Source organism: Gossypium arboreum, chromosome 3 (assembly GCF_025698485.1).
Source record: "Gossypium arboreum isolate Shixiya-1 chromosome 3, ASM2569848v2, whole genome shotgun sequence".
NCBI lineage: Eukaryota > Viridiplantae > Streptophyta > Magnoliopsida > Malvales > Malvaceae > Gossypium > Gossypium arboreum.
In genome coordinates, this window is record NC_069072.1 from 134,865,542 (window position 1) to 134,890,293 (window position 24,752).

General features: G+C 29.4%; 3 protein-coding genes and 1 pseudogene across 3 annotated transcripts; 3 read left to right on the top strand and 1 right to left on the bottom strand.

The window, feature by feature from the left end:
* Nucleotides 1-10,251: 10,251 nt before the first annotated feature.
* LOC108475656 (uncharacterized) lies at nucleotides 10,252-12,246 on the bottom strand. The gene is made up of 6 exons (XM_017777643.2): nucleotides 11,961-12,246; nucleotides 11,664-11,828; nucleotides 11,111-11,191; nucleotides 10,897-11,022; nucleotides 10,668-10,769; nucleotides 10,252-10,568 (listed from the first exon to the last, which is right to left on the bottom strand). Exons 1-6 carry the CDS (start codon nucleotides 12,073-12,075, stop codon nucleotides 10,498-10,500), a joined length of 660 nt encoding a protein of 219 aa, XP_017633132.1. The 5' UTR covers nucleotides 12,076-12,246; the 3' UTR covers nucleotides 10,252-10,497.
* Nucleotides 12,247-15,377: 3,131 nt separating this feature from the next.
* On the top strand, nucleotides 15,378-17,801 carry LOC108474571 (40S ribosomal protein S3a). Its single transcript, XM_017776539.2, has 7 exons — nucleotides 15,378-15,703; nucleotides 15,789-15,836; nucleotides 15,947-16,052; nucleotides 16,772-16,912; nucleotides 16,989-17,174; nucleotides 17,254-17,454; nucleotides 17,563-17,801. The coding sequence occupies exons 1-7, from the start codon at nucleotides 15,693-15,695 to the stop codon at nucleotides 17,656-17,658; spliced, it is 789 nt and encodes a 262-aa protein (XP_017632028.1). The 5' UTR covers nucleotides 15,378-15,692; the 3' UTR covers nucleotides 17,659-17,801.
* A 2,958-nt stretch (nucleotides 17,802-20,759) lies between these two features.
* LOC108476172 (40S ribosomal protein S3a-like) lies at nucleotides 20,760-22,886 on the top strand (annotated as a pseudogene).
* Nucleotides 22,887-23,750: 864 nt separating this feature from the next.
* On the top strand, nucleotides 23,751-24,655 carry LOC128290367 (transcription factor GTE8-like). Its single transcript, XM_053025771.1, has 2 exons — nucleotides 23,751-23,775; nucleotides 24,115-24,655. Exons 1-2 carry the CDS (start codon nucleotides 23,757-23,759, stop codon nucleotides 24,540-24,542), a joined length of 447 nt encoding a protein of 148 aa, XP_052881731.1. The 5' UTR covers nucleotides 23,751-23,756; the 3' UTR covers nucleotides 24,543-24,655.
* Nucleotides 24,656-24,752: the final 97 nt, after the last annotated feature.

Below are 24,752 nucleotides of genomic sequence, written 5' to 3' on the forward strand. Positions count from 1 at the left end.
TTAGACGTTTGTATAAAAAAATGGGTTAATTGCACTCTATGTCCTCAAATATTGGCTTAAATCTTAAATTGATTATGAACTTTGTCAACCTAACCATTACCTTTAACTTAAATGTTAATTCAAATCTAACACAGTTCAAGTAGTAAATATAAAAATAGTCCTTCTAGTTTTTATTAACACACAATAACTTGATATTTAATATTTAAATTGACTATAACTTATACAATCGATAATTTGATAACTCGATTAAAATATTTTATAATTTAAGAACATTTTTATTATAAAACTAACCCTAAAAGTATAGTTGTAAGAATAGTGCCATTATCTCAAACATTTATGTCAAAAGAAAATTTGATTGTTGAACATTGTCAAAAAGAACATTTCCAATATCCCATTGTTGAGGCAACTATCTTTCCATTGTTCAAACTATTCAGAATATTTTATATTTTTTGTTTTTTTCTCACCATTATTTATCTTTTATCAGTGTCACAAGTTGATACTTGGTGGATTCAAGCATAGAAAGGAACAACTTTTTTTAATTAAAAAAAAAAGACCCAAAAATTATCAGCCTACAAAGATCTTGATTTTGATCTCCATACTATGAATTTAATTGTAAAAATAATTAATTTAATGTGAAACATATGAGAGAAAGTGTTTCCCTAGGGTCAAATAAGTGGGCAAAAGTGGGATTACTTGAAGAAAAAAAATGAAGAATCTTTGTACTTCTTTAATGAGAGTGATGAAAAACATTCCATTTTCCAATAAATACTCTCAAGCCTATGACCAAAGAAAAAAATGAAGTGTAATCTCAATACAAGTTTATTGAGGATTGTGTCAACTAAGAATATGTGGGAGAAAAGTTGTATAATTAAGTACTGAAGACAAATTTTCAAGTAGATGTAATTATGGCTCAAGTTGGGTTGAGTTTATAATTTTTTTTATTTTAAAAAAAATGGGTCAAATTCAATTAGTTTTATGATGTGGTTAAAATAGTAAAATTGTATTTTGGTCTGAATATTTATAATTATTTCTAATATTTGGTTTTTAATTATTTTGGGAATCATATGTATATATTAGTTACGGTGGTTTTGTGAACATGGAATAGTAAATAAAACTGATATTGGATGGTAGGACTATAATCTAGACCTGATTATGGATTAGACCGGGAACTGTATGAAAAGTAAGAAGGTTCATATAAAAATATGGCTCGAAAAATGGTTTTGAAAAAAAAAAAGGAGGTATTGGGTAAATTTTTTTTTGCCCAGACTCAACTTGACCTGAATTTGTAAAAAAAAAACTTGTTGTTTTCACTTTTTCTTTTTGTTATTTTGTCATTGTTTTAGTGTCATTTCGCTATTATATTACTATTATTTTATTGTGAATGCTTGAATATTATATAACTCTTATTTTGTTGTTAATTTTACTACTATTTTAGAGGTATTTACTTGCTAAGTTGCACATATCTTAGTGTTATTTAAGTATATATAATTTTCAATTTTATTTCCAATTTATCGGGAAACACTTATTTTACTATTTTTAGTGAATTTGATGTATTATATTTTTAAATTTGTTTTTATATAAAAATTTTAATACGGAAGGGCCCGGTTGGGCCTGGCTCGAGTTTTAACATTTTAATCTGGGCTATTTTTTATAAAATTTTAGACCCATTTTTTAGGCTGGGCTCGGGCTTAGAAAATAGGTCTAAAATTCTATTGAGGCTCGACCTGGCCCATCATCACCTCTACTATAACCCTATTTAATCATTTTAAATATTGTTAATACTTGGTAAGTTTATAATTTATATTTTTATAAACATAAGGATTAAACAATGAATTTTATATTAATTAACTTAAAATTTTATAAATTTTATCAGTAAATTAATGACGTGATCAGCATATAATATATATATATATATTATTAAAATCTGATTCGATCCGACTCATAAAAAATTATCCGAAATAATTTTCAATTGAAAAAAAAGGGCATTGAGATTGCTAGAAAACCGATTATTTAATGGTGATGTTGATTCATTATAAATGAGGTGCTTCTCCTTTGATACCAAAACTAATTTTGTAAAATAATTTACAAAAAAAAAAAAAGGGGGACACATTTATTTCATTCAAGTCCTTTAGTGACTTCTCGTGAAAAGGAGTCAAGTCATGCAAAATTGATAGCTATGCACCATCTACCCCTAAAACAACAACAGTCTTTTAACTTATTGACATTAATTCCATTGTTTCTCCAATTTTCATATGCCTAAGGTGGATGTTTCTTAACTTGTCATGTGAATAAAAAATTTGGGTTTTAAAAAAATTAACTCGATATTGATTTAGGGTCCTTTTAGATGGGCTGTACGTTTACTTGCGATTAATGTAAAAACAGCGGTGACTGTAAAATTAGATGAGAAAAAAAAAGAAAGCTAAATACATCACACTGAAAGTAAACATCATTCTAAAAAAGCCCTTAATCGTTACTAGTCATATCAAACCTTAAACTTTAAAATAAGAGATGTAGGTTGATTAAATAGAATAATAATAATTTTATTCTTTCATAATTACACTTTTAAAATTTTATTTCGACACCTTACTACGTCTCTTTCGAGTCCAACTTTTGCTATGGTTAATATAAATTCAATATTTGTATGTAGTGTCCACATCTGAATTAAAGTTACGTGATTTTCATTTGGATAGATGGTGAGATTAATTTCGTGTGATTGAAAATAATGGTGACGGTAAGATATATATGTTTGGATGTAAATATAGAGGTAATGATAAGGTGAATTATGCGAGAATACAAAAGAACCATTATAAACATTAGATTTAATTTTTTATATGATTAAACTTATAACTTAATTAAAAATTAATACATAATTAAAAATTATGAAAATATTCACCCAATATGTAATATATTTATTTAAACAATTTAATTAATATATAATCATATAAATATATTATTATAGTAAATGAATAAAAATTAAATATCTCTAAATTAAAATCATTAAAAGTAAAATAGATAATTTAAAAGATTTTTAAATTAAAATAGATTACAAATGGAAAAGCAAAATAGATTGATAATAATATATATTGATTTATTAAAAAAATTAAATTAGTAAGATTATTTTTAAAAAATAATGAGTTAATGTCATAATTTTCCTCTAAACTTTTATTTAATGTGCAATATGATATTTGTATAAAAAAATGTTCAATCTGGTACACGTATAATTCTATTGTGTACTAATGTACCTTCAATGCCTTAATACCATTTAATTTACACGCTAACTTGACAACAATAAAAAATGAATGCGACATATTGTTATATGATTGATTTTAGATTTTGAATATAAACCGATACAAATTTTACATGTTGATTAAATTATTTAATTTTTATTTTTATTTTTAAGCAATAAGTAATTTAAAAAATCCATTTTAAAAAACTACAAATTATATTTAAAATTCAAAACCAATTCTATTTTAACACGTGTCTTTTATTTATTTATTGTTGTCAGCTGGTGTGTAAATTAAACAACATCAATGCTTTAGGGTACATTGATACAAGGGAAAATTGTATTAAATTGGACTCTTTTTTTTTTTTTTTACAAATAGTACATTACATCTCGAGTGAAAATTCAAAAATCAACTGTGACATTAACCCTAACATAATAGAAGATAGTGATACAAAAAGTAAAAAAAAAAAATAATTGTCTTTACTTGCATGAAGAGATGGTAAAATTTTTTATTGAACATTTATTCCTAATCCTACCCAATATAAAGAAAAATCCACCAATGAGGTTTGAATATTTAATATAAAAGATTCACCAATGGGGTTTCAAAGTTTTGATCTGGGCATAAAACTCCGGTGAAAAAAATGTTTCTAGTGCGGCGAAAATAGTTTTAAAATAGTTTAATTCATGATTTAATTCTTAAAGTATATTTATTTTTTCGTTTTGGTACTTAAACTTTTTTTTTTGTCTTAATTTGATGTTTAAAATATATTCAAGTTCCCAAGTTAGTGCTTAAAATATGCTTCTGTTAGATTTTTTAATCTATTTTTTGACAAATGTTAAAAGTAATTTTATAGTTAATCATAAAGCACCACGTAAATTCTTTATATTAAAAACAAATATTTTTAGAATATAAAAATAGAAATAGATATAAAAAAATTCAGAATATATATAATCTAGAAAAACATATAGATTATAAAAAAATTACAAAAATACGATAATTGAAAAGAAATTAGTTGAAATTAATAATATTAGTATTTTGTCTATTTTCTCCGATTGGATCAATTTAAGTTCCTATTCTTTTGAATTTTGAAATTTCAATCTTGACATAATTGACAGTTGTTAATCAATTAACTGGATTTCTAGTGAGTAATATGTGCAAATAACAAGTTGACATTACATTACTCATATGATAATATGCTCGCTACATCAGTTTGGAAATAGCAAAACTTGACTTAATAAATTTAATAGTTATCATCTGTTGATGACCGAAATTTTAAAATTTTAAAAATATAGAGACTAAAAATGACTAAATTAAAGTACAAGGACTAAATCCACAACTTTCATTAAGTACATGAACTAATTGCATAATTTAACCTAATAACTTCAATATCATCCCTATTCCAATTAAGATTTCGTATTAAAAAATGGATATAAACAATGGCAAAGCTAGGGTTGGCAGACCCCGATCCCCAAAAAATGAAAAACTTTTCATTTAGGTTTTTTTTAATTTATAAAATTTTAAATTAATAATGGTAAAATTACACTCTATGACCCCAAAAAATAATAAAAAATTGATTTAATACTTTAAAAATTATAAAGATATAAACTATTAAAATGGTGAAATTATATTTTTACTGTCGTAAAAATATATAATTTAATTCTAACCCTCTTGAAATATTTTTTTTTTGACTCCACCGATATATATATATATATATATATATATATATATATATATGAGCCAAAGCTTACTTTACTAGTTTCTTCATCATTCACCATAGCACCCAACCCCAAAAAGGGGGGAAGAAAGAGGGGGAAGATGGCACTATGGAACAGGAAAATGATTGCATTTGCTTGTTCTATTTATCTTTATCTTTTCATAAGGGCTTCATTAAACATATATCATCACTTTTATGATTGCGGCCGTGTGTTATATATATATATATATATATATTATCAAAGAAACTTAAAAGATACTTGAAATCTATAGGAAAAATACATGAAAGCTATTTTATAATCTAATTGGGTATTAAATATCAAAGAGATTGGGATTGATAAAGAGTGACAAAAAAAACCAGATGAAAGTGGAAGAATGAGTGAATGAATGAATGAGTGGGTAGGGCAGCGGGATCTCATTTTCATCATTTAAGACTCCATTGCTACTTCTACGTGTTCTTTTATAGGCCTTGATTATTAAGATATTATTAATCGATTCGCGCTTATGTTGATAGTCACAGATTCATATAAACGTGGGTTTGAGTGAAATTATATGTCTAATAACTTTTTCGAATGAATATAACTAATCAAGAATTTGAGGGTTAAATAAGGGCTTTTGATACTCAGGATAAATGGGATAATTTCAGTTTTAAGCCCTTTGAAATTATAATTTTATCTCGACTTCGTAGAAAAATGTATAACAAAAGTTCATAACCTTAAAAATGACATTGGTCTCCTTTTTAACTTAATTTTGATATTTATTGCTTGGAGTCTTTTGATTTTGTAGATGAATTAAAAGAATATAATGTGTTTTTATTTTTATTTTTGAAGACGACATTATTAAGAGCTGCAGACATGAACCCTGAATATGAAATATAAAATAGACATGAAGAATACCAAGAAAAAAATTACGAATGAATGAATGAGATATTTTTTTTCTTTTTTCTCAATCAAATTTATTTGGCAAATATCAAACCTATGATGATGATTATGATTATTGAATCATACTAAAAGATCACAATATTCATAATTGTATTTTAGAAAATTCTTACATAGACAATAAGTGAAAATGACTTGGTTAAGTGACATTCAACTTTTTTTTATATATTTTTTATTTTTAAATAATTTCATTATAAGTTTTGATCATAATTCATAAATAAGAGAATAATACGTTTTAAGCGACTCAAACCGAGATCCTTCTATATTGACAACAATGTTAAAAAGTTTATTTTATATTATAATACTCAATATTTTTTCCTTACATTTACAAGCAAATTTATTTTATTTTTTTACTCATCCAAAAAATCATTCTAACTTTCATAATTAATTTTATAAATAGTAATTTAGTTCGAACTTGTAACTTGTAACGGGTGTCTGACAAAATTATAACCACCCTCTATACAAATTAAAATTCTACAAACTGAACCTGAAAACGATTTAAAATTAAAAATTAAATTTATATTTACAATTTATGAAAAAATATACTAAATGTGTAAAGAAATAAAATAAAAGTAACCTAGTATAATTATATACTAATGATATGAATCATCTTCATTATATATTAAAAATTACTACTTTTTTCCTTTTTGCATAGGTTTAGGGAAATGGAAATGATGAGATGGGGACAATGGCATAAGCAAATGAATAGAAGTAGGAATTAAATGGAGATTAAAACCCACCACCAACTTTCAAGCTCAAGGAAGTCCATTGAAATTGCTTCACAAAATTTCATTGTTTTTGTACCAATTTTTATTTTTATTTTCAAAAAAGACCCATTGTTTGTGGATGACAATGGTGACCCTACAATTTCTTTTTTTGGATATATGAAATTAAAAACAAATACAATTGCTCTCTCTCTCTCTCTTTCTCTCTTTACTAAGCTCCCACTTCCCCCAAATACCAAATACCAAATACTACCTTCCCTCTCCTTAATTTCCATTTCAATATCAATGGAATCTTTGATTAAGGGCACCATTTGATCTTTCTCTTTTCTTGGTCACCAACTATTCTAAATTTACATTATTGAAAGGTTTTAATGAATGGGGAATGGACATGCACTTCAAAAAGATTTTGGTTAAGTAGTGTTAATATATGCATCGGTATTATAGTATTTTTCGGGTCGGTTTTATGGTCTATAAAGATTAATTATTCTGGGTTCGTGACTGTCCTTTCCATAATGTCATCTTTCGTGTTTGAACTTGAGTTCTCTCTCTTTAAAATATAATGTGTCTTATTATCGCACTCAATACTTTATATTGGCTAAATATTGTAACAAAGCTTTCTGTAAATTGTTTTATTTAGATATAAATCAAAGATGGTTTAAAAAGATTCCTAGTTCGTGCACTCTTTAGAAATTTAATTCTCTACTTGTTGGATTTGAAAATTAAAATTAAATTTCGGAAGTCTAAAGAACAATACACCATAATGAAAGAAGGGAAAAAAATGTTTACAAATATAATGATTGAACCTTGAATCTCATACTAATCAACTAAAAATCCACACAAATTTATCGCTAAACCTATAATGAGATTGGTATAAGTTAGATGTCAATTATTTAGAGCCAACAAAGGTTGGTCCAATTCATAATTAAGGCCCAAAACAACATCAAGGGAGATCAGATGTGAATGCTGGTGAGTGGACAACAAACATCACATTCTCACATTATCTTATCTCATAATTTGATTTTTTTTTTCTTTATGAAACTCCATCTTCTTCACAAAAGGAGTATTAATTTCATGTATATCTCTTACATGCACATTTAAAATGGGTCAACACATTCATTTTCAATCAATGTCTTCCCATTAATTCCCTGCTATACCATATAATTCAAATTTAAACTTTAATATCTTAATTTCTCGAATTCGAAGTTTAACACAATTTATTCGTAATAATTTCATTATAAATTTTGATAATACTCGTTTTTTTATAACACAATATTTAAAATTATTCACAGCCCTTCTTTGACCCATAAATAAAATGATAATGCGTTTCGTTACACTCAAACCCACGTCTTCCTACATTGACAACAATATTTATGCCAATCTAAGACTCAATAAAAAAAACCACTTTTTCTATTACCAAATTCATCATTATTTTAGGGTTATATTGCATTTTTAATTGGCAGCACATAAAATAGCAACAAATGAGAAATTAAATGCCTAATTGAAGTTGATGGGGCCAAAATGGGTTTTAGAACTTGGCTGTAGATAAAGAAATAAACCATTAGCAGTGGCATTATCCAATTTTAGACGATTCCTTAACCTAGTGGATGCTAGCTAAGATAGGCCATCCCATTCCCCACCATTCAATATATATATATATATATAATTCCCATTTTTTTCATTAAAATATAATTTTTTAAATTAATAATTATAAATAAGTAAATCTACTCATGAATTGGATTACTTTTTTCAAATCATAATATCACTCCCATCCCTATCCCTCACGTCAACCCTACAAGTCTTTTATTCATTCTTAATCGATTATGATAGGGGCAAAACAAAATAGAAAAGCTCACACTGAGTTTAGGAGTAATTAGACTCGAACTGATGACTTTTATCGCGTCAAAGTGACATTCTACAGTTGAGTTATATCCCTTCCTGGCCCCCATCGAAAAATAGAACTGACTGATTCTAAATCAAATGATCAATATTCAGAAGATTGAGACAAAAATGTTAGACTCTAAAAATAGACCCATGCAAAAGAATTTAGGTTTGTTTAAACATGGATTTTAGACTTCAATATTCAAAGTTTGAGTTCGACTAGATCAGATTATTTTTAATTATGTATATATATTATAAGTATTATGTTTTATGTAATTTATATCATATAAAATTTAGATCTATAACAATATATGATAATACTGTAATATAAGAAATAAAATATATGTTAAGTTGTTTATATTTAAAAAATTAAATATTAAAGAAAAATAACTTTTCTTGTAAAAAGAAATTGCGAATATGAAACGAGCTTAAGTTAATTATTTATTAATATTGATAGATTTGAACAAAATTTGAGATCCATGGTCAAACTAAACTCGAGCTAATACTATACATAAATAAATATTTTAAACTAAAATACAACATTAAAAAAATTGATAAAGTATAAGGACCATTTACGGAATTAACCGTAGATATTGCACGACATAATTTGGTACTTTTGCACTAATCTTAAAACCATTGTACCATTACGAGAAAGGTCTAATTCTTTTTATGGTAACATACATGATTGTAAAAAGTGGAAATAAGTTATACTATACTATTTTTGAAAAAAATTAGTTTTCCTCTATTATTTTTTTAACAATCTGGTTTCGATTATATCTGTTCTTTTTGAGATAATACTTAGAATTATCTGTAGCCCCTCCCAACCTATAAATAAGAGAATAATACACTTTAACGCACTCGAACCGATGTCTTCCTGTGTTAACAACAATATACATGCAAATCGAGTTAAGACTCAATTGTCTAAAAAAAAATATATGGTATACTATTTTATTATAAAAAAATCAATAGAACAAAACCCAAGAAATCCCATTTTAAAATAATTTTTTAAAAATAATTATTCTATATATTGAAATTTATAACCTATTAGATCAACATTGGTGCCGAATAATTGGTACGTTGTAGAAAACAATTCTACAAAGCCCACTAGGTCCAATTACCCAATTGTTTCAGCCTAATACTTTATTTTTGTTCTTCTTAAAATTGGGCTAAGTTGAACAACTTAGAACAATTTTGGGTCTAGAATACTTTGGGTTTAGTTTGTAATTTCTTTTTGGGTAAATTATATCGAATGTCACTAAATTATTAGTAAATTTAAGCTTTGATCACTTGACTTCAAAAGGTTACAAAATAGTTTCCGAGCTATTCGAAAGTTAAGAATCGGTGAATTAAAATCCAAACAAATTTAGTCTCTGTTGTTTGACACTGACTGTCAAATCAATTTGGATATAACATATGTTCTTCTACTCGCCAGTAAGTACTAATTTACCATATCAATCATTGAACAATCATTTCGAATTCACTACTTGGACTTTAAAAAAAAACTTAACAGTTCAGTGACTTAAATGAAAACTTTCAAATAATTTAATCACCATTTTGTAACTTTTTGAAGTTTAGTGATCAAAATATAAACCTACTAATAGTTTAGTGACCTTTGAGTATAGTTTACTGGGATGGATTGAGATGTTTGGCAACATCAAAGAAATCATTTCGAGATCAGAGCTGAGTGTAATTATAAAAGTAAAAATCAAGTCCAGATAAGGCGAGCAAAAACACTTGTCTGGCTCTATTGTCATCCCTAGTCCGGATAATGAATTAGAAAAAATGAGCCATAATCTCATAAATACTTATTGATATGAAATGAAAATTCTTACATTGAAACATAATATCTAACTCTACCATCCCATAAGCCAATTGAAATATCAACTCCAATTTACGCATTCTAAGAGGTTGCAGATTCAAGGGAGTTTAGAGGTTGCAGATTCAAGGGAGCTTAAAAGCTTAATGTCCTCTTCGAATTCGAGGGGGCAAAGTAGTGCATGAGTTAAAAATCTATACAAATCAAGCAACCATAGCCAACAACAATACCAATAGTATGACCCAATGCCAAGTTCCTAGCAGCTTCAAGCAAGCTGAGAGGGGAAAAAAATAGAAATCGGTTATTTTCGTTTATTCATGCAAGCATTATATGCATCATCGAGAGTTTAAGATCATAGCAAGCCCTGTCTTACCTCGGTTAACGTCGTTTTGAGACGTTGATGGTGTTGGTGTTACGGAAGTAGACTTATTCGTCAACGAGATCCCGAGGTTAGCACAGTCCAATCCGATTGCACCTGGAAAAACCACAAAGTTCGAACTCAAACAGCAATCTTCCGGAATACTGGTTTGAAACCAGAAATCCCGAGTTACACAGCATCCTATATAGATTTCTGCTAGCTATAAATAAAAGTATGTTCTTACATTCTTTGTAACATGGGAAGGCAGAGACATTAAGAAGATTAAAGTAACCCTCTGAACATTGACAATCATACATAAACGGTGACGTCTTGTTGCACGACCCACCTCCGCAATTAGTCCATCTGCAGACTGAAAAACCGAGACAAAGTACTGCATTCAGCATTAAGAAGCGATAACAAATGACCAAACGCAAAAGCATAAATAGTACACAACTTACTGTCAAAGGCAGACTGATCTGTAACGGATGCCTTCTTTTGCGCCGGGGATGGAGCTGCCGAACAAACATTGTTCATCGAACCTAAAAGAAAACCCAAACCCGAAATAATTCGATAGCTATGGTTTAACAATCGTAAGATTAAATAGTCAAATCTTCGGATCAGCAATCTTTGACTTAGCTAAGATATTACAATCACACATTGACAAACGTTTGGTCCTCACCATTATGACACTCAATCTTGTGATGAATTTGGGTGTGACTGGCATCCATCACCAACTTTAATTATGCTTATCAAATCTAAATGTTTATCATTTAGCAGCATATCTCAATCCGAAATCAATGCTATTATGATAAACTAAAATAGCAAAATACTAACATTCTTCACATGATGTAATCACACAACCACCCCTAGACCATTTCTAATTTCTAAAGGTAAAAAAATCTACAAAATCCCATTGCATATCATCATCAAATGAGTGCCAAATTCACATTCATGATACGAATACACACAAAATCAAAAGCAATAAACAAAGAATTTAAGGAGGTTAATTACAATTGGGAACAATGCAAGGGAGGAACTTGAGATGAGCATGATCATGTTTATCAGAAAAGGTTTGCTTCCAACCAGGATCACATTCACATACATAAAAAGGCAATGTTCCATTAATAGATGGCTTGCATTTTCCTCTGCCACATTCCACTTCTTTGCATACATCATCTGCAACCATAAAAAACTTTAAAAATTAAGAAAAACCCCAAGTTAAAGAAAGACCCAAAGATCTCAAAGACATTAATTTTTCATCTAAAAAGGAAATATTAAGGAAAAAAATGGAATGGGAAAGGAACAAACCAAATAAGGGTGATAAAAGTGGGGATAGAAAGTCAGTTTTGGCAATCTTAAGATGCAAAAGAAGAAAGATTGAAAGGAAAGCAAGGGTTTTGAGAGAAGACATTGGTAGAAACATGCAAAGGATATTGATGAGAGAATACAAATACAACAAAAAAAAAGAAGAAAATTTATTGAGTTTTAAGAGAGTTGGAAGAGGTTTCTGCAAATGGACGGCGCCTTACTTGCTGGAAAGTGAGAATTTTAGAAGTTGAGATTATTACGTGGCTTAACTCGGTTTAACTCATCAGTCCATGGTTGTTGTCGTGGTTGGAGGTTCAATTCAAAACATGGTTTTGAACGGTTAAAATGTGCTGTTAGTCCCTATATTTTTAAAACAATTTTATATTAGTCCCTGTACTTACAAAAAAGTTAAAAATTAGGTTTTTTTTATTTAAAAACTCAGTTCAATCGTTAAAATTATATTTTGTCAAAATCTATCAAATTAAAATTTTATTAAACTGTACTTATATGACATGACATATAATTGAAAGAAATTAAATATTAGAATTTACTAATGAGATTAATTTGACTAGAATTTTAAATTAAAAAAAGTAGAAAAATTTAATTTTAAAATTTAAACTACAGGGACTGAATAATAAGGTTCTCTTAAAGCTTTTATTTTAACCTTTTGCAAGGTTTTGTGATTGTTTGAGAGGACAAAAAACCTTCCAAGAGTTATTAATCGAAAATATATATAGCGGTGAATCTAGGGTTGGCAGGGCCAATTGTGCTTAAAATGGAAAAATTTTATTTAAGTCCTTTAAAATTTTTAGTAATTATAAAAATATATTTTGACCTCCTAAAAATAATAAAATTTAATTTAATCATTTAAAATTATAAAGATATAAGCTATTAAAATAATAAAATTACATTTTTACTATAGTAAAAATATACAATTTAATTTCAACCCCAAATAAATTCTGACTTCGTCTTTTTATATACATACAATTAAATAATTAATTATCTTGCTTTGTTTCTAAAAAAAAAATATTGCTAGAGATGATAACAAATGAATTTTATTATTTTGTAATATTGGAATTTAATTCAATAGGAAGGGCAAACATATTTTATATTTAAAAATAGTTTATGCATACCCACAAAGCTGAAATTAAAAAAATAAATTAAATGTCGATTGAGTCTTAATTCAATTGGTAATATTGTTATTACAACAACTAAAAAAGTGTGATTCGAGTGTGTTTAAACACGTATTTTCTTTCGATTTAAGGATTGGAGGTTTGATGACTAAAAGTAGGCATTGTGTAAGTCAATAACTAATGTGTAAGTTTATCTATATTGTTATGTTCTTACAAAATAATAAGTACTTTCAACGTATTTATGTCATTTTATATTTTGATAAATTTAAAAAATTGTACTATTTTCTTTCCCGGTAAAAAGGTCAAATTTGTTTAACTTTGACATAAATTATTTTAAATATTTTAATTAATTAAAATTTATAAAAATATGTTTAAAAACTATTTTATTGAAATTTTTATAATATATTTTTTCAAAATTTTAACTATAAGTAAATTTAAATAACAATAAGTCAAATTTGAAAAAAACCATTAAAAGACAAAATTTGTCAATTTAGTAAGACAAAGAGAGTATATACATAATGAGAATCACAATATTTAAATCTAAACATTAAAGTGTTCACTATCTCAACTTTATCGTTTCAATTGAAGTTATATTTGATTTTATATTTTTTAATAAATTTATTATATAAATCTTTTTCACCTATGTCATGAGCATATTATTACGTAGTTATTCTTAAAGTTCATAAAAAAGAAAAAGAAACTAGAAGATAAATTAAGTGTCAAGTCAACAGGTTTGTACATTACACTCGTTCTTAAGTCTTTTCACATCATCGTATTACTTGAATCAACATCGAAAACTAAAATGACAGGAATAAAGGAAAGACAAAACTCTTAAGTGAAACGGTTTGCATAAGAAAATAGTTTTCAAAATTAAATAATGAATTGCCTTATTAACATCTCATCGTATTCAAATATCCTTGAATATGTTTATGGAGATCTCAATTAAATAGACCTTTTGTTTAATTACACAAACAGGGGCATAGCCAAGGAGGGCTGGTAGGGCTCGGCCCCCCTAAAATGGTAAATTTTTCATTTACGTCTTTTAAATTTTTAAAATTTTAAATTAATAATGGTAAAGTTACACTTTTATTCCTAAAATGAAAAAAATGATTTAATCCTTTAAAATTTATAAAATATAAACCATTCAAATGATAAAATTACATTTTTACTATCATAAAAGTTAAAATTTAATTTCGGTCCTTTCTAAAAGAATTTCTATATTCACCTCAGTACACAATCGGTTGACATTACCAAATGAAATTAAACTTATCATGTGAGAATGAGAATTATTGTTTTGCTTGAATACAGAATTATGGTTTGAATTTAGCTTTTTAGATATTTTTCTTTACATAGCTGCCTAATTAATGGGTATGCAGCAGCTCAATTATAGGCAGTGGAATAGGGAAGACATGTGCATGGATCATGGTTGCCACATGAAACTCTGAATCTATCAATGGTATTTATCATTTGGTATTAGGTTTGGTATGGTATGGTCTATCTAGTAAAAGAGGCTACCTACAAATTTTGGGTAGCAACTTTACCCATAAAACTTGGGATCACATTATTAATTTCCGATTTGTAGTTGTTACAATTTGATGTTGAAACACGTGTTTAGATAGATATTTGAACACAGGTTCAAATAAAATATGAGGAGTAAATAAGACAATGAAAGAAATAAGCATACAAATTTTATTAACGTAATTCGGAAACAATTTTACTGTTAAAGTTTTATTTAATGAATGATTTGTTCAACAATCGATTTAGTAACTTATTCGTTAAAGCTCAATCTACCCTTACACAATATAAGTAATTACAACATCAATAGATGACTCTGACTTGTTATAATCACTCACCCAAATAACCTCACTTATAAGCCTAACACAAAAACACAAAAAACACCAAGTAAAAAAATATTCAAATAACCAGCCAAAAACAATGCCCATATATGTGGCACAACGATCTATTTATAGCTAAAAAGCGACAGCTTCTTCAATATAATATCAAATTATCTCTTAAATTTTCTTCAATAATTATCCCATTATAAAACCATATCGACATAGATATTTTCAATATTCATATAAATATAAGACCTCACTCTATTTTTATCAGAGTTGTCTCTGAGTTAAATTGGATTGAAACTCGATTAAAAAAAGTTTGAACACCAACTCGACGTCATCTGTTCAAAAACCCATACTAATTTTTAAAAAATAATAAAATGATATATATTTTTATATTAATATTCATAAAGATAAAAACTCTACATCCGACCCAATTCAAATTGAGGCAAACCACTCGACCTATGACAGCTCTAATGGTCATCCTTACCATACAACCTAAAATGATTAATATGGGGCTAAGGTAGTGGCTCAAAGTCTGAACCTGGTCCAGTTCTGCACAACGAAATTGTAAAGCCCGAATCCTTAAATGTTTTAGGTCTAAATTATTTTAAGAACCCAATCCTTTGGATTCATAAAAGCAATCCATCAAAATGAGTTATATAAGCTGAGATAACGAAAAATAGGGTTTTGAAATCTTTCCCAGGTTTACCAGCAGTCTGCTCTCTTTCTCTTTTGTAGCTAACCAGCAGAGAGCTTCAACCATGGCCGTCGGGTATTCATTTCTTCATTTTAGGCTTTTGATTCAAATGGGATTTGCTTCTTTTCTTGAATCTCATTTGTTTCGTGTTGTAATGCAGGAAGAACAAGAGGATTTCCAAGGGAAAGAAGGGAGGAAAGAAGAAGGCGTGAGTACATAAGTTTTTTTCATTTGATTTTATCTTCAAATATGCTTTGGGCATTTTATAAAATGATAGGTCGGTTAAATTCTGATTTTTCTGTGAGGTTTTCCTTTTAGAGCTGATCCATTTGCTAAGAAAGATTGGTATGATATCAAGGCTCCATCAGTTTTTACTTCCAGAAATGTGGGGAAGACTCTCGTTACCCGTACTCAGGGTACCAAGGTTGGTTTTTAATAATTTCTTTACCCCTTTGGAAATGCCTTTGTATGTAAGAATTTTGTATATATTAGACCTGTGGAGAAACTTGGTTTTATTTAGATTACATCGGAAAACTAGCTTAGTGCTTAGAATCTTTGTTTTAGCTTTGCAACAATGATGATAATGGACGTTTAATGTTGTTTGTTTTGTTTGTATGAAATGTAGGAATTTCATTTGAGCTAGCCATTCTTATATTGAGGTTTCTTTTTGTTAGCTGAAATGCTGAATTTATTTTCTTTTTTCTTTGTTTTAAAAGCATAATATGTTACATTAAGGAATTTGGCTATTTAATGCTTAATGTTCTCAATTGAATGGTTAAATCTTGCGTCTGGTACTGAGTTTTAGTTTCATGTTGACCCTGCACTTTGGGAGGCTTCTTAGTGGAAGATGCAACAGTTCCTGCTGCTAGGAATTCTAGAAAGAGGCTTCAATTACCTTCCAAGGGAATCATTTGTTGAAAAACTCAAAACTTGTTTGTTGTGCTTTTCGGTCTTGCGTTCTTAGTCGGCTTCAATATTTTTGTCACTTAAGTAACTTCACAAGTTATTTGTACTCATATTGTGTGTATGAAGGAAACTCTTATTGATATTTAACTTTGCTTGCTTAATAAATTTGCTTAACATACTTTTAGAATTTGATTCCTATGACTTAATATGGTTTGTACTTGGCTATTTTATCGATAGATTGCTTCAGAAGGACTCAAACACCGTGTGTTTGAGGTTTCATTGGCTGATCTTCAAGGCGGTGATGAGGATCATGCTTACAGAAAGATTCGTTTGAGAGCTGAAGATGTTCAAGGAAAGAATGTTTTGACCAACTTCTGGGTATGATAGATATAAATATCTTTATTTACACCATTATTTCAATGTTGCATGTCGTAATAAATTAACAAATATGCAGGGAATGAATTTTACAACTGACAAACTGAGGTCATTGGTTCGGAAATGGCAAACATTAATCGAAGCTCACGTGGATGTGAAGACAACTGATAATTACACTTTGAGAATGTTCTGCATTGGTTTCACCAAGAGGCGCCCAAACCAGGTTAAGAGGACATGTTATGCACAATCCAGCCAGATTAGACAGGTAATTATAGTGCTCCCTTTGCATGCCTTGTAGACATTTTTATGCACAATCCCATGATGAAGTTGCCTTTGTTTTCCAGATACGCCGAAAGATGAGGGAGATAATGACTGCTCAGGGAACATCGTGCGATTTGAAGGAATTGGTTCAAAAGTTCATCCCGGAGATGATTGGAAAAGAAATCGAGAAGGCAACATCTAGCATCTATCCATTGCAGAATGTGTTCATCCGCAAAGTCAAAATTTTGAAGGCTCCAAAGTTTGATCTTGGGAAGTTAATGGAGGTATGTCTCTCTGATTTATAGTATCAAGCTTTTTCCAATGGTGATTAAGATCTCAAACCATGTCTGCAACTGTTGTGCCTTTGATTAATTTATTTGTTTTTCAATTAGGTTCATGGTGATTACTCTGAAGATGTTGGTGTGAAAATAGAGAGGCCTGCAGATGAAACCATGGCTGAACCTACCCCTGAGGTTATTGGAGCTTAAATCAAGATTTCTTGAATTTTATCTCTTTGTTTTTTCGTACTAAAAATTTCTGTTGGTCATTTTCATTTTGTTGGAGGCTTGAGTTGAATTTGTTCTTGGTTACCCTTTTTCTTATTTAATCAAATTTTAAATTATTTTGTTAATTTAGTAAAATTAATTAATGATAAATAAACAGATTAAAATTAAGTAGGCTTAAAGCATCATTCTCATTAGTGAAGCAAAGGAATTAAGGATCAAGTATCTTATGCAAGTCATAAGGGATTTTGAAATGAACCATAATAACAAGGGTGTGGCAAAAAGGATTAAATTATAAATTTTAAAAGTTTAGGGATTAAGGTGTAATTTGACCAAAGTAAGAAATGGATACTCATACATTTCTTATACTAATATGATTAAGGAAAATGGATAAATTGTGAAATAATTATGAAAATGATAACGTAATAATTATGTGTAAATCATATGAATTAAAATGCAAGAAATAAGTTATTTGGAATGTTATGGTTTAATAAGCCTTGTTTGTAAATGGTGATAATTCATGGTATTACGTTATGAAAATTTGGTTGTCATCAATAGCTTTTTTTTTTCTTTTTTTTTTGGGGTATAATTAAGTATTTACCGCTTACAATAATGATTAATTCTCTTGTCGTAAGTGCTATCCGAGGAGGTAAACGGTTGATCATGAAATGTACTATATTCTGATAAGTGGGGATCAAACTCTCAACTATATGTTAAAAGGATGAAGTGAGTAACTACCACAACACACATCATGATTGTCATAAATAGATATTTGTAAAGTGATTTGAAATTTGTGAAAATTGATGAAATATGATTTCAAAATGGAAAAGGGTAAATATGTGATTAACGTGCTAACTTTTGCGAAGTTGTTGATAAAGTCAACACATAATTATTAATGAGGAAAATGTGTCATTAGGCCACTACGAAGAATGTAATTATTTATATGCTATTATATCTACGCTAGAGGAGGACTTATATGAAATAATGTAGAAATATGTATAATTGAGGTCATAATGACCCCTTTTCGGATTTGGCTATGTATTAATTAATAAATAAATGAAGTTGTTACTTTTGATTCATGGGAACCATAATATGAAAAATTGAATATTTACGAGTCCAACATTAGTCTATGAACTTGAATGTATATGTAAAATCATTTTGTTGCCTGATTGCCTAAATATTCTCTCAACTTTATAAACCTTAAAAATGACTCTGTATGATCCATAAATGTGTTAATGGTCTTAATTGAAATAAGTTACTTCTAAACTTAATGTGCCTTAGTGGAGTTCTATTTGGAGTTCTTTGTGGAGCTCTGATACCTACAAGCCTTGCAACTATTATGTGCACTTTCTTTTGCCTTCGAGCCTTACTTTCACGTGTAATCTTTGATGCTTTCAGGCTTAGCATTTTTATGCTCTTTGGATGGATGTACTTGTACGCAATTTGGTTGTGTAGGAGGGGTGTGATATGATGCCTTAGGGCCAAAAATCTATGTGCTTTTTGGTTGTATTTGGACGAGTTCCATGTATCCAAATTACGTTTTGCTAGAGTTTATAAAAGCTTAAAGCTAATATGTTGTGACCTAATGAAGTTGTTATAAGTTGATTAAACTAAATGTGTAAATGTTCAACCATAAAAAGGTAAAACTATGAACCAAAATTGTTTAAAGAATTTAAAATGATGAATCTCTACTTATGGTAGCAACGAATATAAAGTTTATTTATGTTTGGTTAAATGCTTGTTAAGAAATCCTCAACACTAATAATGGAATAAGATAAGGTTTATCCTTGAGTGCTTACTGAGTTCGTCAAACTCGCACATTAGTTGTTTTAAACACGTACGTTTAAGTCTGTTATTGTTGAGAAGAAATGTGATTCCAGCTTGGGTGCATCACACTGCCATTTGAGTTTGAGATTTTTGTTCTTTTAGTTTGTTTATATTTGTGTATGAACTTGGCATGTGAATAAAGACACTGAAATTGTACTTGTGATTTGATTTATAAATTTAAATTCTTTTTTATATTTATTTGAAACAAGATTTGTTTAGTTAATTCTCTTAAATATGTTGAGATTTGCATTTTGAGCTTATATGTGTGTTTAAGTTTTGTTGTATAATGTCTTAAGATATATGTATATGTTACGGAAGTGTTAAGTATGTTTTTGAGTGTTTTCGAATCAATTTTTAGCTTTAGGGATCCAGATTCCAATACCAATGCTATAAATATTAGAACAAGACAAGTCAATAACTAAAAAGTTACAGTTTTTGGCTCAGATGTCGATACATAAGGTCTATGTATCGAAATCTAAACCCAAGTATCATATACACATTCTATGTACCGATACATAAGCCCTAATCTTGGGCCACTACATTGTTTTATAAATTTTGAGCCCGCTAAAACTTGTATTTGGTCCTTAACACTTCCAATCACTTACAAAATTATTTCAAATGATTTTAAAATGTTTTTGAATCGTGAATCCCTCATGTCTTAAACTAACTTTTAACATTTTATAAAAAATGTTTTAAGCTTTAAAATTTCAAAGTCATGAAATTTTTGTTAAGTATGTGTTCTAGTAACATTTTCCACTTGTATTGTATGTTGGGACGAGTGAAGGATATTACAATTTGAGAAAAAAAAAACCAAATAATGTTCATAAATAAGTTATCAATATATTTTTATAATATTAAATTTAAAACCATTTGAGGTGGAGTAGTTACGACTTCGCTCCATTGTTATTAGAGGTGTTCATAAGATAAATTAGATTAAGGCTCGATTCAAAAAGAATGTTACAAACCTAACTCTACCCGACCTTTCCAAAACCCATATTAATGTATAAAAATAATAAATTACTATATTGATATTTATGTGGACAAAAATTCTTTCTCCAAGCCCGACTCAAGCTATGTCAAACCAACCAGAAAGGCCAACTACCCTACCCATAAACAATTCTAATTATCATATTTTAACATACAACCTAAAATGATTAATGGAGGGCTAAGGTAGTGACTGAAATCCAGTTCCGCACAATAAAATTGTAAAGCCCAAATCCTTTACTGTATAGGGTCTGAATTTGTTAGAAAAACCCAGTTCTTGGATTCACAAAAAGCAATCCATCAAATTGTATCATGTAATCCAAGATAACGAAAAATAGGGCTTTGAAATCTTTCCCGGGTTTACCAGCAGTCTGCTTTTCTGTTTTGTAGCTGACCAGCAGGGAGCTTCAGCCATGGCCGTCGGGTATTCATTTCTTAATCGTCCGCATTTGACTCAAATGGTTTTTGCTTCTTTTCTTGAATCTCATCGATTTTAGCTTTAAACATGCTTTGGGTATTTTAGAAGTAATGTGTTGGTTAAATGCTGATTTAATTGTTGGGTTTTTCTGTTAGAGCTGATCCATTTGCTAAGAAAGATTGGTATGATATCAAGGCTCCATCAGTTTTTACTTCAAGAAATGTGGGGAAGACTCTTGTTACTCGTACTCAGGGTACCAAGGTTGGATTTTTTTTTTTAAAAAAAAATTCTTTACCCTTTTGAAATTGCTTTTGTATGCAAGGTTTTCTTGGATGTTTGAACCTGTGGGGAAATTGGGTTTCATTTAGATTACATTGAGAATCTAGCTTAGTACAAGCATGATGATAATTGAAGTTCAATGTTTGTTTTGTTCTGTATGAAAAGTGGGGATTTCATTTTTGTTTGACCTAGCTAGCTATTGTTATATTGCGGTTTCTGTTGCTGAATCTTGATGATATATTTGTTAGCTGAAATGCTGAATATTCATTTTCTTTTAAAAGCATAATATGCTATGTCGAGAAATTTTGATTTTGAATGATTAGAATTCTCTATTGAGTGGTGAAATCTTGTGTCTGGAACCGAATTTTAATTTCATGTTGACCTTGCACTTCAGCGGGGCTTCGTAGAGGAGGATGCAATAATTGCTGCATTGTTGAAGAACTTGAAGCTCGTTGTCTCCTTGTGATTTTCAGTCTTGCATGCTTAGTCGGTTTCAATGATTTTTGCCACTTATAACTTCACAAGTTGCTTGTACTTATGATATGCCATATGTATGAGCGAAAATCTTCTTGATGCTTAACTTTGCTTGTAGGTACAGCATGGTGAATTTAGACTTGCTTAATGCATTTAGTTAATGTATGGTTGCAATTTGATTTCTATGACTTTATATGGTTTGAACTTGGCTATTTTATTGACAGATTGCTTCAGAAGGACTCAAACACCGTGTGTTTGAGGTTTCACTGGCTGATCTCCAAGGTGGTGATGAGGATCATGCATACAGAAAGATTGTTTGAGAGCTGAAGATGTTCAAGGAAAGAATGTTTTGACCAACTTTTGGGTATGATAAATATAGACATCTTCATTTGTGTCATTAATTTCAGTGTAGGTTGTCGTAATAAATTGACAAATATGCAGGGAATGAATTTTACAACTGACAAACTGAGGTCATTGGTTCGGAAATGGCAAACACTGATCGAAGCTCATGTGGATGTGAAGACAACTGATAATTACACCCTTAGAATGTTCTGGATCGGGTTCACCAAGAGACGCCCAAATCAGGTTAAAAGGACATGTTATGCCCAATCCAGCCAGATCAGACAGGTAATAGTAATACTTACTTTTCATACCTTGGGGACATTGGACCTGCTGCAATGATCATTTATCCCATGATGGAGTTGCCTTTGTTTTTCAGATACGCCGAAAGATGAGGGAGATAATGACTGCTCAGGTAACATCGTGCGATTTGAAGGAATTGGTTCAAAAGTTCATCCCTGAGATGATTGGAAAAGAAATCGAGAAGGCAACATCTAGCATCTATCCGTTGCAGAATGTGTTCATCCGTGAAGTCAAAATTTTGAAGGCTCCTAAGTTTGATCTTGGGAAGTTAATGGCGGTATGTTTCTCTGAATGTATAGTATATATTTCCCTCCATAGTGCCTTTGATTAATTTATTTGTTTTTCAATTAGGTTCATGGTGATTACTCTGAAGATGTTCGGGTGAAAATAGAGAGGCCGGCAGATGAAACAATGGCTGAGCCTACCCCTGAGCTTATTGGAGCTTGAATCAACACTGAAAAGAGCAGACAAGTTTTGTTGTAGTTTAAAGTGATAAATATCAATGTCATACATAAACTTTAATTTTGTACGATTTTATACATGAAATTTTGATATCAATTTTCAAAAATTAACTTATAATATTATCAAATTAGCACCGTTTTATGTTGTTATATTAGATACGCGAACTATATTATTAATCCAATATAAAAATTAATGTTGTATTTATTTTTTAAATGTATACAATTTAATCAAAATTAAGGCTAAAGTTTTATATATATATATATAAACTACAATTTAAATTTTATGTGTATAATTGTACGTCAAAAATGTTCATGTAGAAAATTTTGTAGAATTGCATTGTCATAAGAAATATTTTGTATTTTATGTTTATTAAATTTCAGTATTTAGAAAACAAAAATGGGGAATAATTTGATTTTAACGAGTGTATTATATTTATTACAATTTTTTAAAATTTATGTGCTAAAAGTTTGAGATAAATATCAAAATTATTGATGAATTTTAATTTAATATGTAATTTAACACATGAATTTTAATTTTAGTTTAATTGTACACTCGAAATAATACTCATTTTAGTTTAATTGTTGTCACTCGAATAATACTTATACCAGTGATATTGAGACTAAATCAACAAATATATATATATACACTAATTTAAAGACTTGTATAATTTCTACTTCAACAAGGAGACTAATTTCCAGGTTATAAATTATCAAGGTTTCTTAAATTTCATGTCATAAACATAAAATTCATATTACAAAGAAAACCAGAAACCTAGAAATCAGTTTAAACAACGATGCGGAAGATGAAAAAGATCGACGTAGCTCTTGGAATACAATCTTCCGAGTCCGGGTCAGTTTCATATAGAAAAGAGAGCTCAGTAGGTTCCAAGCACGGACCAGAAGTAGCGGTTCTAGACGGTGGTTTGCCGGAGAAGAGGCCAAAGACGGTGGTGAACAGTACCTTGAATCCGCAGTGCTCGGTGATACTTAAAGAACTGATGAAACATCCATCTTTGGGTACGTATATAGGGTTTTTGATTAAAGATTATATATTGATTGTTTTTCTTTTTTTTTTGTAGTAATTTTCTACGTATAGCGTGTTACGTGAACATGATTAAAGATTATTCATGATTATTTTACGTGATCTTAGAGGAGAGCGGCGTTCATGGCTGATATTTGAAGCTTTAGACGTGAGTAGAGTTAGAAATTCTGTGTTAACGATGGAAATAAAATTATAAAATTTTAGAAGGGTGGCCATAGTTGTGTCGGTGAAGAAGTCGACGACTCTATTTTAGTATTAATGGTACAATGAGAATGTTTTATCCGATTTTAAACCCTTTCAATCCCTGCAAACAGATGCGGTTAATGGTGAAAGAGTTTCAACTTCTTCAAACAAAGCTCGCCTGCGCCGTGCTTCGATGTTGAAAAGTCGATTTGCAGACACCATCTTCAATGCACAACAGAAGAAGATGGATGCACTGAATGTTGATCCATTAATGGAGACGAAACAAGAAAAGAGAACATCCAAAACAAGGCAGGTTGACAAAAAAGGAAACGCCGTGGAAGCTGCCGGTGATCAAGTGAAGGTGAATGTTGAGTTGAAAAAGCAACGGGAAAGGGATAGGAAAGCTGCTCGGATCGCATTAGATAAGATGGAAGACACTGCTGGGATTCCACTTAATATAGAGGTTCAAAAGGAATTCGAGATTCTGATGGGATGTTCTTCGTCCTCGAATTACCTCGGTTACGTCGAGAGTCCTACAGGTCAAAGAGTACATCGATAAGTTCAGGATTGCGGATCCTTCACATTCATCTATGGAAGACAAGTATGTTAAGATATTGAGGAAGGTGGAATAGTGTGTTAAACTTATAGACGTAAAATTTCTATATTATTTATAGTTATTTTTTAATTATTTAGTGATATTTCGGTAAATTTTTTTATGCCACTAATACATAAATTTAATAATTTTTTTTCCGAATCTTGAATCCCAAAT